This window comes from Balaenoptera acutorostrata, chromosome 1 (genome assembly GCF_949987535.1).
Source record: "Balaenoptera acutorostrata chromosome 1, mBalAcu1.1, whole genome shotgun sequence".
In the NCBI taxonomy this organism is placed as follows: domain Eukaryota; kingdom Metazoa; phylum Chordata; class Mammalia; order Artiodactyla; family Balaenopteridae; genus Balaenoptera; species Balaenoptera acutorostrata.
Genome location: NC_080064.1, coordinates 20,849,743 through 20,863,962, shown reverse-complemented (window position 1 = coordinate 20,863,962; position 14,220 = coordinate 20,849,743). Strand labels below are relative to the sequence as shown.

The 14,220-nt window shown below is 52.0% G+C and overlaps 1 protein-coding gene across 1 annotated transcript in view; it reads left to right on the top strand.

Annotated features, from left to right (window-relative positions):
• The window catches only part of CRYBG2 (crystallin beta-gamma domain containing 2), a 29,188-nt gene extending 14,968 nt beyond the window's left edge, over positions 1 to 14,220 (top strand). The window contains exons 5-22 of the mRNA XM_007178708.2: positions 152 to 199; positions 287 to 399; positions 570 to 699; positions 2,927 to 3,066; positions 3,891 to 4,017; positions 4,258 to 4,293; positions 4,648 to 4,784; positions 4,945 to 5,071; positions 5,351 to 5,490; positions 5,601 to 5,727; positions 5,993 to 6,025; positions 6,150 to 6,262; positions 9,088 to 9,217; positions 10,488 to 10,627; positions 11,005 to 11,128; positions 12,669 to 12,827; positions 13,833 to 13,992; positions 14,087 to 14,220. Coding sequence (XP_007178770.2) covers positions 152 to 199; positions 287 to 399; positions 570 to 699; positions 2,927 to 3,066; positions 3,891 to 4,017; positions 4,258 to 4,293; positions 4,648 to 4,784; positions 4,945 to 5,071; positions 5,351 to 5,490; positions 5,601 to 5,727; positions 5,993 to 6,025; positions 6,150 to 6,262; positions 9,088 to 9,217; positions 10,488 to 10,627; positions 11,005 to 11,128; positions 12,669 to 12,827; positions 13,833 to 13,992; positions 14,087 to 14,175 — 2,073 coding nt within the window. The 3' untranslated portion in view covers positions 14,176 to 14,220. The remainder of the gene's footprint in view (positions 1 to 151; positions 200 to 286; positions 400 to 569; positions 700 to 2,926; positions 3,067 to 3,890; positions 4,018 to 4,257; positions 4,294 to 4,647; positions 4,785 to 4,944; positions 5,072 to 5,350; positions 5,491 to 5,600; positions 5,728 to 5,992; positions 6,026 to 6,149; positions 6,263 to 9,087; positions 9,218 to 10,487; positions 10,628 to 11,004; positions 11,129 to 12,668; positions 12,828 to 13,832; positions 13,993 to 14,086) is intronic.

The following is a 14,220-nucleotide window of genomic DNA, read 5'->3' as shown; positions in this document are numbered from 1 at the left end:
CCTGGGGGTTGGGAGCAATTGTAGCATCCTTTGTAGGCCAGCTCTTTGGGGGTGGAGGCCCATAGGGAGGATGTGGAGTTCCTGGAATGGCAGGTTGGGGGAGACAGTAAGGAGGCAACCCCATAAGATCTATCACCGCTCTCCATTCCAGAGCTCAGCATTGAAGACCCAGGGAAAACTGAACACCAGGCCTGGAAAGGTAGGGGGTGGGGGACAAATGGGTGGGGCAGCAGGAGGTGGGGGACCTGGGGACAGGGCCTGAGGACCCCCTCTGTGCCTTCTCCAGATGATCCTCTTCTCGGAGCCTGGCTGCCAAGGCAGCAGCAGGGAGGTTTGGGAAGACACTGCTGATGCTTCAGGCTGGGCCCGCGTGGCTTCCATACGGGTGGTACGAGGCTGGTGAGTGCGGAGTTCCTGGCAGGGTCCTGTGTGTGAACCTGGAGGATGTGAAGGCAGTGGGAAGTGCCCAGTGAGAAGTGCCTGGCAGAAACCCCCTCAGCTACCCAGAGACCCTGTCTTGTGGGTACATCGTTTCCCCACTCAGTGACCCTAGGTCTCTGTGCCTGCAGCTGGGTGCTGTACGAAGAGCCGGCGTTCCGGGGCCAGAAGCTGGTCCTGCCTGAAGGAGATGTGGAACTTGGAGCTCTGGGGCCAGCATGGAGTACCCAAGGCATTGGCTCCCTGAGGAGGGTTGTCCGGGTGAGTGGCTGGGTGTGGGGGACCAGATTTTGCCCCATCTACCCTAAGCCCCAGGCCCTGAGGAGGGAGACAGCCTCAGGTACCTAGAGTTGGAATTTCTGGGAGAGATCATATGGGATCGGAGCCTGGAGAGGACTTATCATGGTCTCACCTGTAAAGTCCCAACCTCGGAGCCAGTGGAGAAGAAAAGGATTCTGGGTGTGCTCAGCCTGGCTTGGGGAGGCAGGGGCCAGGCAGAGGCCAAGCTCCAGTAGCTCCAGCTAGTGCTGGAGAAGGATTCAGTTAGAGCAACAGAAGCGGGTAGGGGTGGCTGTGAGCGCTCACCTCCCCACCCCGGGCCCAGGCTTTCAGGCCCACGGCCAGAGCCAAGGTGCCATGGATGTGTGTTGATTCACGTGCTCACAGATGCTCTTTCATGTCATCTGTGTGCCCGGCACCACGCCAGGCAATGAGTAGGTTGGGAGATCTGCTCTCTGCCCTGTAGGACTCATGGTCAAGCTAGGGTATGAGGGTTGGGTTTGAAGCAGGAAAGCCATATAAACAGATTAGAGATTTAGAAACATCCTTCTGGTTGCCAGGAGGAGAAAAGACAGGGATTCTGGAGACAGGAAGACCAGGAAGGGCTGTGATTTCCAGCCGAGGGGAACCTCTGAATTTTGAGGGAGGGGTATGTGGTTTGAAAAGGCATAGTCTTATTATAGTTTCACAACTGTAAAGTGGGGAAAAATAATACTGTTTTCATAACACAAATTTACAAACTGCTAAAATTAAGCTTGACAAAGCCGTCTTGGCCACTAGGGAGACCCAGATGAGAAAGCAAAGGTCTAAAACCAGGGCCTAGCCAACGTTTTGGGTTTTTTTTTTTAATTTGTTTTTTGTTGTTGTTGTTTTTAATGGAAGGACAAATAACCCTGAGTCCAGAGCTGTTGAAATCCTCCCAGTAAGAGAGGATGAGACTCTTAACTAGGGCAGTGGCCCAGCCACGCAAAGGAGGGGACAAGAATTTTCAAAGCCTCTCCAGAAACACACAAATATTTGTGGACAATTTATTGTGGGCTTCTCACAATAAATTCATCTTCACGTGGGAGGTAATGAGGTACAAGAGAAAAACAAGGGCTTTGAAGTCCAGTGGACCTGGGTTCCTTTGATTCATTCAGCACTGATTGGGTGCCTAGTGTGTATCAGGCACCTGGGACGTGCCGGGTTGCAACAGTGAACAAAAACTGCGGTGCTCTGTTCTTGGTCTTGCTACTTACAGGCTGTGTGCCCTGGGGCGGCCCACTTAACTTCACTGAGCCTCACTTTCCTAGTCTGCGAATGGCGTAATAACTCTCGTTGGGAAGACCAAATGAGAAGGGGTAGGACAGGCCCTTATATATATGCCTTGCACCCAGTAGGTGCTTCATAAACAATTGATGAAGGAGTGAATGAAAATGGCCCTAGTGAGGAAGAAACACCCAGAATGCAGAGAGGACCTGCAGCTTCCTGGGATGAGGTGCAGCTTCCTGGGATAACGAGGCCAGTCCGGACAGGCATAGAGATTTGTATACAGTCTGGAATTGTATACAAAAGAAGGGTCAAAGTGAGACCTCAGGAAGTGGCTGTCTATCCCGCCCATCCCTCCACCAGGCTGGAAATGAGGCTCCCAGAGGCAAGGCAAAGGGCATGGCACTTGGCAGGCTCCTACTGGGAATTTTGGTCTCAGGTCCCAAAGGGCCAGTGTGGGACCAGTGAGGGCTTTGGTCTCAGGCTTGTCTGGCTGACCTTGCAGAGAACACCCTAGTCATTTCTGGCTTCTGGGGAGAAGTCCCCGGGAGCCCCACAGACTTGGGGAAGAAGGTGTGGGTGGGGGTGGTCTCTGAGGGCTGTTTTTTTTTTTTTTTTTTTTTTTATTTATTTATTTATTTATTTATTTTTGGCTGTTTTGGGTCTTTGTTTCTGTGCAAGGGCTTTCTCCAGTTGCGGTGAGTGGGGGCCACTCTTCATCGCGGTGCGCGGGCCTCTCACTGTCGCGGCCTCTCCCGTTGTGGAGCACAGGCTCCAGACGCGCAGGCTCAGTAGTTGTGGCTCACGGGCTTAGTTGCTCCATGGCATGTGGGATCTTCCCAGACCAGGGCTCGAACCTGTGTCCCTTGCATTAGCAGGCAGATTCTTAACCACTGCGTCACCAGGGAAGCCCCAGGGCTATTGTTTTATACTTCATTTTTCCACCCCTTTCCTTCCGTAGGACTACATTACCCCAGAGATCAGCCTGTACTCTGAGGAGGGCCTCAACGGGGAGCAAGTGAAGCTAACCAAGGCCTTGGAGGACCCCCAGGGCCTGGAGAGGCCTCTGCAGGTGGCATCTGCCACTGTCTCCGCAGGACTGTGAGTCTGGGCTGTTCTGGAAACCCTACATTTAACATTCACTGTGCTGGGTGCTGGGGACACAGAGGTGACAGGACATGGTTCCTGCCCTCAAGATGTGCTCAGTCTACTGGTGGGGCCAGGCAAGCAAGCAGACAGTGGCAATCCAGAGTTCCAGGATGGAGAGACACGGGGCTGTGGGAGTACAGAACAGCACCAAACCAGCCTGAGGTCAGAGAAGCCTTCCTGGAGGAGGAGACTCCTCAGCTGGGATGAGTCGGCCCCAGAAGAATCTAAGTTCCATGAGGGCAGGGACTTTGTATGTTTTGTTCACTACTGTATCTCTGACGCCTGAAGCAGGGCCTGGCCTGGGGTAGATGCCCCTAAATATTTGTTAATTGAATGAATGGGGAAGAGAGTATACTAGCACCTGCAAAGGCCCAGAAGTGAGAGACTGACTTTGAAAGTTCACTCTGGCCAAAGAAAGCAGCAAGTGGGGAGATGTGAGGTCCAGGAGGAAGGCAGGGGGACAGGACAAAAGGCCTCTTTGTGCAGCTGGGCTGTATTGTGAGGCTAATGGGGAATTACCAGGGGTTTTTAAGCAGGTCCAGCTGCTGGAAAGAACTCTCAGCCGCTGTGTGCAATTAGAGAGGGCCAGGTCAGAGAAGGGGAGATCAATGGAGTGGCTGCTGCAGGAAATTATGGGGGCCTGAAATGTCCTCCAGAGTCCCCTTGATGGGGGCCTCTCCCCCAAAACTTCTTTCCCCCCTCTACCCCTTCCACCCCATCCACTAATCTGTGTTCCCGGGAGTCTGGGGTGCAGCTGCCTCTCTGCCTCCCCTCAGGTGGCTTCTATACCCCAAGCCCTTCTTTGAAGACACTCCCTGCATCCTGGAGCCTGGAGAGTACCCCACCCCAGAGGCCTGGGGTGCATCAGACCCCAGTGTGGGCTCCCTGAAGCCCATGAGATTGGTAAGGAGCAGGTGGTCCCAAGCAGCCTTGTCCTGTAGTCTGGGTGAAGAGGCAGGGCCTGGGACCTCCTACTGGGAATGGGATTGGAGGAGAGGGAGGATTAGTCCAAGGGTTGGGGGAGAGAGAGGACATGGGGTTGGCCATTTTTAGGGGCCCCAGGAACAAGTAAACCCTAGGTCACCAGCCCCATCTGTCTTCCCGCACCTCTGGGCTGGTGTCTCAGCTCTGTCTCCTCTGCAGGGCTGCCCAAGAGTGGAGAAGCCAGGGGAGCCCAAGGTAAGCATCTGGGCCTCAGGGTCAAAGAGGACCTTTGGGTGGGGTGTTTGTATGTGTGTGGCTATCACGGCCTGGACTAGAAGGTGGGAGAGGTGGAAGCTGGGGCTAGAGGCTGGGCTGGGGAGGGGCGGGGTGGAAACCCGATGGGCTAACTGGGAACTGGCTTTTGATGCGTAAGGACCAGGTCAGAGGTCAGAGAAGAGACAGGACTTAGGTAAGGGCTTGGGGCTCAGTGAGGGAATGGGAGGGCTTAGCTCTGGGTTGATGCTGGATAGAGTCATCCTGGGGTGGCTGGGTGGGTCTGGGTCCAGATCACTCCCCACCAACCTAACACAGCCCCTCTCCCCCCCGCAGGCTGTAGTGTATGAGGCCCCAGGCTTTCAGGGCCAGAGCTGGGAAGTGAGCCGAGACATCTACAACCTGCAGCAGCCAGAGGACAGCCAGAGCCCCAGCTTGGCCTCTGTGGGGTCCCTGCAAGTTCTTGGGGGCTGGTGAGGACTCAGGACTCTTCCTTCTCCCTCATCCTCCCCAGTAGCCTCTACCCTCCAGGATGGGAAGTGACCTGGTCTGCCTAGGGGTGGGGGCAGCTCTCTTACACATCCATGGGCTTCCTGTGACTGAGTCTGTTTGTCTGCCTCCCCCTTCCCCCAGCTGGGTGGGCTACGAGAAGGAGGGTTTCCGGGGTCACCAGTATCTGCTGGAGGAGGGAGAATACGCTGATTGGTCACATTGGGGAGGCTATAACAAGGCGCTGACCTCCCTGAGAGTCATCCGGACGGTAAGCAAGAGCAACTGGGACATCCCTCTGCCTCTGGCCGCAGCCATACTTACCCCAGCACAATTTGTTGAGGGAAGAATTTGCGCCTCCTCTCCCTGTTCTCTAGAGCACCTGGAAGTGTTCCCTGAGGTCTAGCCTCTCTCCCTCCTGCTGCCTTTCCCCAGCCCACACTGATCACCTCACCGCAAGGTCCCTTGGTGGACTGCGTCCTTGGGGTCTGGGCACTCCCAGGGGTTTCCATCGGTGGGCGGGAGAAACCTGACTGTCCCTGGGGCCCAGGACTTCGGGGACCCGGCGGTGGTGCTGTTTGAGGCCATGGACTTTGAGGGGCATGGCGTGGAGGTGAGCGAGGCATTGCCGGACGTGGAGCTGGCAGGACACGGCCCCCGAACGCAGGCCATCCACGTGCTCAGCGGCGTGTGAGTGACCGAAGCTCCGGGAGCTGGGCCGGTCGGGGGCGGGGGGGGGGGGGGGTTCCAGGAGAGGCACTGGCTCCTCCATGCTAACCCGCGCCCCGCCCTTCCTGCAGGTGGGTGGCCTATCAGGAGGTGGGCTTCTCCGGGGAGCAGTACGTGCTGGAGAAGGGCGTGTACCGCAACTGCGACGACTGGGGCTCGAGCAACAGCGCCCTCGCCTCTCTGCAGCCGGTCCTGCAGGTGTGTGCCCGCCGCAGGAGCGGGGCCTCTCAGAGGGGAGGGGCTTGGCGTCCCCCCGCAGGGGGGCGGGACTGGAACAACCAGGCTTGGAGCGCCTGGGGGCGGGGCTTCCTGGAAGGGGCGGGGCCTCCTGGAAGGGGCGAGGCTAATACGGACCTGGAGGGTGAGGGACCTGCGAAAAGGGTCGGGAATATTGAAACCAGAGGAACTGAGGCTGGGGGCTAGCACACTCCTTAAATCTCGAAACTTCGGTCCCTCCCTTCAGGTCGGGGCGCACAATCTGCACTTTGTCTCAAAGGTAAGGAGCTGGTGGGGGCCTATGTCTCCTCTTCCCTCATTTTTCAAATCTCTCCCCCACTTACCCATTCTCTCTGTCCCACTCACCCTCCTTCACTCTCATCTCTTCCCGTCTGTGCCGCCAGATTCAGCTTTTCTCCGGTCCGGACTTCCTGGGCGACCACATCTCCTTTGAGGATGACCAGACCTCTCTTCCCCCCTCTTTCCAGCCCCAGTCTTGCCGGGTCCTCGGCGGCAGGTGAGGAAGTGGGGAAGGGGAGACGGGGGCGGGAGGGGGGCGGGGGGCACCTGCTCAGAAGCGCTTAGCTCAGCTTGGAAATCGAGGCTGTAATTAGAGGTCTTTGTTTCAAATGATTTCCTTCCTTTGGCTTCCTTGAGATTAGCTATTCTATCCCGAATCATTCAATCTTAAAGCAAACAAAGCAAGATAAAGTTTTAGAAGAAAATGTAAAAACTGTAGACAGTATAGTGTAAATTAACAATAATTTATTATTACCTAATACCCAGTCCATGTTCGAATTCCTCCCGTTATCTCAAAAAATGCCTTTGTGAAATTGGTTTGTTTTTCTCAGGATCCAGACAAGGTCCACACATTGCATGTGGTCCATTTGATCTATAATGTATAACAGTACCTTTCCCTTCTTTTTATTTTATACGATTTATTCATTTAAAGAACCCAATAATTTGCCCTGTAAGTTTCCCATCTTCTGTATTTAGCTGATTGCTTCCTGGTGGTGTTTTAATTTTGTTCCTCTGTGCCCCATACTTCCTGTAAACTGGTAGTTAGATCTAGAGGCTTGATGAGATCCAGGGTGTTTTGTTTTGTTTTGCTGGCAAGAAGACTATTAGAGGTGGTATGTGTACTTCCCACTGCATCACATCAGGAGGCACATGTCTAGCTGTCCCATTTTTAATGATATTAAGATCCCTACATTATAAGATTCCTCGTTGACCTTTCACCTAAAGATTTTTAGCATCCATTGATGATAATTGCCTAGACCCATTATTTCTTTAGAGGTTACAAAATGATTTTCTAAGTTTTGTTATTCCCTATACATATATTGGCTGGAATACTTCTATAAAGAAGAACTTTACCTTTTCAACTATTTGTTTACCTGAAATAGTTTATACAAAAAAGGCAGTTTGATCTTTTCCCAAGAATCAGTGTTTGCCCCCTTTCTATCAATTTTCAGAATAATTTCTGAATTGGTGCCCTAGCAACCTCCAGAGCTGACCAATGAAGATTTTTTAAAGTATTGTTATGAACTCATGGGTTTTTTATGTATATGAAATGCTCCAGTCCCTTGGAGTCACTATTCTTTTGTGTACTCAAATTGTTTCATCTTGGCAAATGGGAGCACCTCCAAATTGCTTCCTGGGTATTTTTTATATGACCCCAATACGTTTTTTTTTAATAACTTCCTTGTTTTTCTGGTACAGTAAGAGGTTCCAGGATCATTTTGTACATTTTTTGCCTCAAACCGGGAATCATTTCCCAAAGAATCCTGGTTGCTTTTAATGCATAATGCTCTTTGGAGACCAAAATCTGCACGCTAGGTGTTTCAAAATTATAATACTGATATTACTAACAGTAAAAACCAGTGAATGCTGTTTGAGGTCTCTCTGTTGTTCTTTTTGTCCTCAGAACATTCACCTACATCCCATTAGGTATGTACAGTTCAAACTATTGTGTTTTTAAGACATTTGAAATAATACTTCTTTCTGTGCAGTTATGCCACCAACCTGATATACAGTTAGGTTCATTTATTTTGTTTATTTTAATTTTTATGAATACTTCTCATTTTTACTTAATTCTGTTTCCTAATTACATAAAATATTTGTAGTGTTCCTGTCTTAGTCAGCTTGAGCTACTATAACAAAATACCATACATTGGGTGGCTTAAACAACAGGAATTTATTTTCTCAGAGATCTGGAGGCTGGAAGTCCAAGATCAAGGTGTTGGTTGATTTGGTTCCCTGGTGAGGGCTCTCTTCCTGGCTGGCAGATGGCTGCCTTCTTGCTGTGTCCTCACATGGCTGAGAAAGAGAGCTCTTCCTCTTCCTATAAGGACACTAATCCCATCATGGAGGCTCTAACCTTTTGACCTCATCTAAACCTAATTACCTCCCAAAGACCATCACATTGGAGGTTAGGGCTTCAACATTGGAATTCTGGGGAGATACAAACATTCAGTCCATAGTATTTCCAAAGTCAAGACTTAAAAAATCAATAGCTTTCATCCCTGTCCCTGCTACCTTTTCCACTCCCTCCCCCTATAGGTAATCTTTTGTGCGTGTGTGTGTGTGTGTTTAGTTTATTCATCCATTGTTTCTTTTTGAAGATATAAGCAAATATGCACTCATAAATTTACATATAATTATAGAAACCAAATATGTTTTGTTTTCCTCCTCCTCCATTTTCTTACACAAAAAAAGCATACTACAACCTGGTAAATATACTAAAGACCACTGAACTGTACACTTTAAAAGAGTGAATTTTATGGTTTGTGAATTATATCTCAATTTTTTTAAAAGGAAGCATACTGTAAACACTGTTATGCACCTTGATTTTTTTACTTAACAGTTTGTATCACTTTATATCCCTTTAAGAGCTCCTCCTCATTCTTTTTGACTGCTATGTTACACTCCAGTTTCTTAGTTTATTCAACCAATCCCCAACTGATGGACATTTGGCTGCTCCCACTCTGCCACTGCAAACAGTGTGTAATCAATAGCCTTATGTATGTGTCATTTCATGTTTTTGAAGGATGTCCTTGGGATAGATTCTGAGAAATGGGATTGCTGAGTAATTGTGCATGGAGTTTTGCTTGATGTTGCCAAATTTCCCCCGAAGGGCAGTATGATTTCATTCAGTCCTTTCTTAAGTCTGACCTTCGTCCCTGCTGCTGCAACGCCCGTTTATCCTTGGCCTCCCCCGGACCGGGGGATCCCCATCAAGTCTGCATCCACTCTGCTGTATCTCAGGGGGACCTGGGCAGGCCAAGGAGAGGGTGGGCTCAAATATCTACTCACATCCCGCCACTCTTCCCCTTCCTTCCCCAGCTGGATCCTGTTTGATGAGAAGAACTTTGAGGGTGAGCAGCACATTCTCTCTGAGGGCGAGTTCCCCACTCTCACAGCCATGGGCTGCCTGGCCTCCACGGTCCTGGGCTCTCTCCGGAAGGTGCCCCTGGTAAGTGCCCCGCTCAGGTTCCAGGCACCCCTGAGGCAGGGGTTGCTGCTGGGGGAGCCCACACACAGAGCCTCTTCTCACTGCTGAGTGGGCTTTGGGGCTTAAACCCAGTCTTCAGAACCACCCCAGGTCCCCTCGACCCCAGGGCTTCAAAGCCAGGTCAGCTTACTAGGGATTTATTGAGCCCCTGCTGAGATAGGTCCTGGAACCCTGCAATATATCAGACATAGCCCTGCCTTCAAGGAACCCAGAAAGATTATAGCTCAGAGTGCTGTGTCCTGAAACTGAGGTGGGACAGGGCCAGGAGGGGCTAGCACTCAGGGGTGGGCTGGGGGCAGGGGCGACCGATGAGGTGGTGATCCTGGGCAGGGAGGAGTGGAATGGCAAGATGGCTTTGCTGCGTGGGGGGAACGGTGGGCGGGAGGAAGGCAGTGGGGCTGCTGCTGCCGTGATCCAGGACAAATGATAATGTCCTGGACTAGGAAGATGTGGAGAGGAGTGACGTGGGCTGATGAAGGACCTGGAGTCTGTAGGACTTGGTTGTGGGCTGGGTGGCCAGTGGCAGCAGCACAAGCAGAACAGCTGGTGTTTCCTGTACTGCTCTGGGCAGTGTTTAAAAGGCTTCCCGTGCACTAAGGCATTTAATCCTCACCATAACCCTATGAGCCATGTAACTATTATCTTCTCCCTTTTTCCGACGTGAAAACTGAGGCCCAGAGAGGTCACGTGACTTGCTTCAGGTCACACAGCTGGTAATAGACAGAGCCAGGTTCCGTACAACTACATGCTGGGCTCTGAAGACAAACAGACCTGGTTCTGAAGCCTGGCCCTAGGGCCTTGAGCGAGTGATTTACCTTCTCCAGCCTCAGTTTCCCTCTAAGTGGGGATAATAATAGCACCTGCTTATAGGGCTGTTGAGAAGTTATAATGAGATCAGGTAAAGCACTTAGCACAGAACCTGGCGTGTAGTAAGCCCTGAATACATGAGAACTGCTATAATGACCAATATTATTCTTGTCACTCATCTTAGAAGTGCCATTTACTGGGGAGGAGGTTTGAGGGGCAATGGGGGTTCCATCTGGCACGTGCTGCATCTGAGAATCTGGGGGACACCCAGCTGGCAGCGTCCAGGAGTCAGGGGCCCTGTGGGGTGGAGCTCAGGAGGGAAGAGAGCCTGAAATGCCATTCTGGGAGTCAGGGTGTCTGGAACTAGAGGGGCTGAGTCGGGGGCTCTCGTGGCCTCACCCCTTCTCCGTGCCCCCGGCCGCAGCACTTTTCAGAGCCATCCATTTTCCTGTATGGCCTGGAGTGCTTCGAGGGGAAGGAGATCAAGCTCGGTGGGGAGCTGCGGAGCCTGCAAGCTGAGGGCTTCAACAACCACGTGCTGTCCATGAGGATCAAGGGGGGCGTGTGAGTGTGCCGCGGGGCTGCGGGGGCTGCAAGGGAGGGAGGGGGGGGCCTCCAGGTCTTCCCCCCACTTCTACTGCACTCCCCTCCACGCCGGGAGGGAGAGGGGGGAAGTGCAGGCTGAGAAGGGTCACTGGCCCTCAGGGCTTGGACCCCAGCCCGAGGTGCTCTCCAGGACCCTCCCCTGCCCTGCAAATCCCAGAGCTCCCTCCCAGCCTGCCTCTCTACCCCCTCCCGGGACCTGAACCCCAGGCAGAGGAGTCCAGGCGTGAGAGAGGAGGAGGTAGAGAATGTTCTGACGGCTGCTCCTCCTCTTCTACCTGCCTGTCTGTCTGTCTGTCTGTCTTCCTCGCTGTGTCTGTGGCACTTGCTGGGCCCAGCTGGGTGCTGTGCCAGCACAGCGACTTCCGGGGCCGCCAGTGGCTGGTGGGCAGCTGCGAGATCACCAGCTGGCTGACGTACAGTGGGACCCAGAGGGTGGGCTCCCTCTACCCCATCAAGCAGGTAGGTAGCATGTCGGGTTGAGCACGTCTGGGCCAGTCTGTCTGGCTGTTTGTCTGTCTGTGCGTTTCCCATGTTTCCCAAACTCAGCCTTTGTATACTTTTGTCACAATTTTTGTCACACCATCATTCCTTTTGAACCATTGTCTCCTTAATATTTTCCTCTAAACCAACTCACTTTTTTTTTTTTTTTACTTTATCCTATCCTAAGGAGTAATGTCCATAAGATCATGGGTTTGATGTGTATGTATGATTTTTCCTTAATAGACATTGTGATAAATTCATTACCATTAAATTTTTAACAATAAGGCTTATCCACATAAGCCTGAAAATTATCTCATGTACCACCCACCAGTGGTAAGCACACCTCACTTTGAAACACTGTGTCTGTACTTGTGTTTCCATATGTCTGTGAGTGCATGTCTGGACACATGTCTCATTGATGTGCATGTGCACTTATGTGGAGGCATGGCCACAGAGGGGGTGTGTGTGTGAGTGTGCGTGCGCGCGCGCGCATGCCCATCTGAGGGCGTTTCTGTGTCTGTGATGTCACTTGTATCAATGTGTCCTCTGGAGGTGATCTGTGGGGGGATGTTTGTCATCCCCTCACCCTGTACATCTGTGAGAGTATATTTATGACTGCACGTGCCTGTACTTGTGACACCGTTGAAAGTATGTGTCTTTGTGTGAGGAAACTTGTGTGGTCCCTATTTCAGACTCTTATAACATCATTGCTAGAAGGAATCTTGGAGATAATCTCCAACCTTCACATTTTACAGATGGGGAAATAAAGGCCCAGAGAAGTGGACAAGAATTTGCTCTGCAATCTTCACAAGTATTTTACCTCCATGGGCCTCAGTTTCCTCATCTTTAAAATGGGGGTGCTATGTATGATAGAGTTGTTTAGAGGATTGAAGATAATAATGATGTAAAGCCCTTAGAACAGTGCTTGAATGGTTAGGCACTCAACAAATGTTAGCCGTGATTATTATTATTACTATTATTACTGTCACCACCATCCGAGATCCCCAGGTGATTTGTGGCCGAGCCAGGTCTGATGTCTGACAACCCAGTGTCCGCCCTGCTGTGGTACCTCTTCAGCATGGGTAGTGCGTGCATTTCTCTCTGTAAGTGTATGTGCACATCTGTATTCCCATACACATCCAAACTTCTGGCAAACATAAGTGCCTGGCGTGGAGTCGGCTGGGGGGGCAAATAGTGTGAGTGTACATGTCGACGTGTATCCATGTGTTTGTGCCTGCGGCACTCCTGTACAACCATGTGGATCTTGGGTGTATCTGCCAGTGTTTCTGTGTGTATCTCTACAGACATGGAACTGTGTGCATGTTCACTACGTATGTGCCCCCGGCATACGTGTGAGAAAGAAGGGGTGACTTAGAAGCAGGGTTGAGGATGGTTTGGGGCAGGAGGGAGAGCTTGGGAGCTTGGGATACTGGAGGGTCCAGAGTTGAGGGCATTGGGGGCCCAAGTGGGAGCATCCCTGCCCAGAGACCCCTGACTCTCAGCTCCCCCCACTCACCAGCGCCGGGCTTATTTCCACCTCTGGAATGCGGCACTGGGGGGATTCCTGGCAGTGCCGGACCACGTGGAGGACATGAAGGCGGGCCGCGTGGTGGTCTCTGAGCCCCAAGCTGGAGGCAGCTGTATCTGGTACTACGAGGATGGGCTGCTGAAGAACCAGGTACCAGTTTAGGGACTGGGACAGGGTCACCAGGGCCCCAGACCCTCACAAGCCTACCTTTGGGAGTCCCAGCCTGTTCCCAGTCAGGAACAGGACCCAGCCTTGGGCCAGAGAAACAGAGAGATACACAGACACCAGGACCCTGGTGGAGGTGGAGAATGCAGGCTGTGTACCCCTGGGCACTTCGGGCTCTTCTCTGGGTCTGTCTCCCGTCTGCAAAACAAGAGCGTTGAACCAGATGCTTCTCAGGGACCACTCAGCTCTTATATCCTGTGACAGATTTGGATCCTATTAATAATGATAGATCCACTCCACAAACATTTCCTGAGCACCTGCTATGTTCCAGGCCCTGTTCTAGGTGCTGGGAATGTAACAGTGAGAAGACAGAAACAACTCCTGCCCTCCTGAAGCTTGCATCCTAGTGGGGAGAGAAAGAAACAAATGAGTAAAATATCTTAGTACCTTAGGTGTTGAAAAGTGCAATAGAGGAAAAATACATTAAGAAAGGAAAATAGGAAGTATCAGTAGCTCTGACAAGGGGAGCCCTTCCCGAGAAGGTGGCATTGGAGGGAGGCACCTTGTAGGTTTCTTCTCGTGAATGCCTCATGTAATCCCTAGAGGGCACTAGGGGGCAAGTCCTATTATACTTCCCATTTTATAGGTGAGGAAACGAGAGCACAGAGAAGTTAAGTAACTGGCTGAAAGTCACATAGCCAGTAAGTATGTGGAAGCTTGTCTGCTGCTAAAGCCTGTGCTTCAGGAGTCAGTCATGGAAGGCTTCCCGGAGGAGCGCATATTTTTCCAGCCCTTTTATGGTGTCTCACATTGAACCCCCACAACAGCCATCCCCAAGGAAACCAGAGCTACTGGTTTAGGATTAGGAGATTTGCCCAGAGTCACAGTCCGTAACAGCCAGGATTCAAAGCTGGGTGTGTCAATGGTGTCTTGGGTTTGGTGGAGTCTCTGTGGGAAGGGCCAGTGCCTGACAACCTCCTGGGGCCTCAGGTGGCCCCCACCATGAGCCTGCAGGTGATTGGCACCCCCAGCACAGGCTCCAAGGTAGTGCTGTGGGCTGAGAGCCGCCTGCCCCGCCAGACGTGGAGCATCAACGAATCAGGCCACATCTGCAGCCAGATGTTTGAAGGCCGGATCCTAGATGTGAAGGGTAAGTTGGGCATGTGTGTGGGAGAAGGGCCCTGCAGGCAGCAGAGTCCCCAGCTCTCTCTGACCATCTCCCCATCTCTTACCCCCTCCCCCAGGTGGCCAGGGCTACGACCGGGACCACGCGGTGCTGTGGGAGCTGGCCAAGGACAGGCCGTCCCAGATCTGGACTGTCCATGTGCTTTGAACCTCCCCCCCCACCCCCCAGCCCTGGAAGCTCTCCCTGGGATGA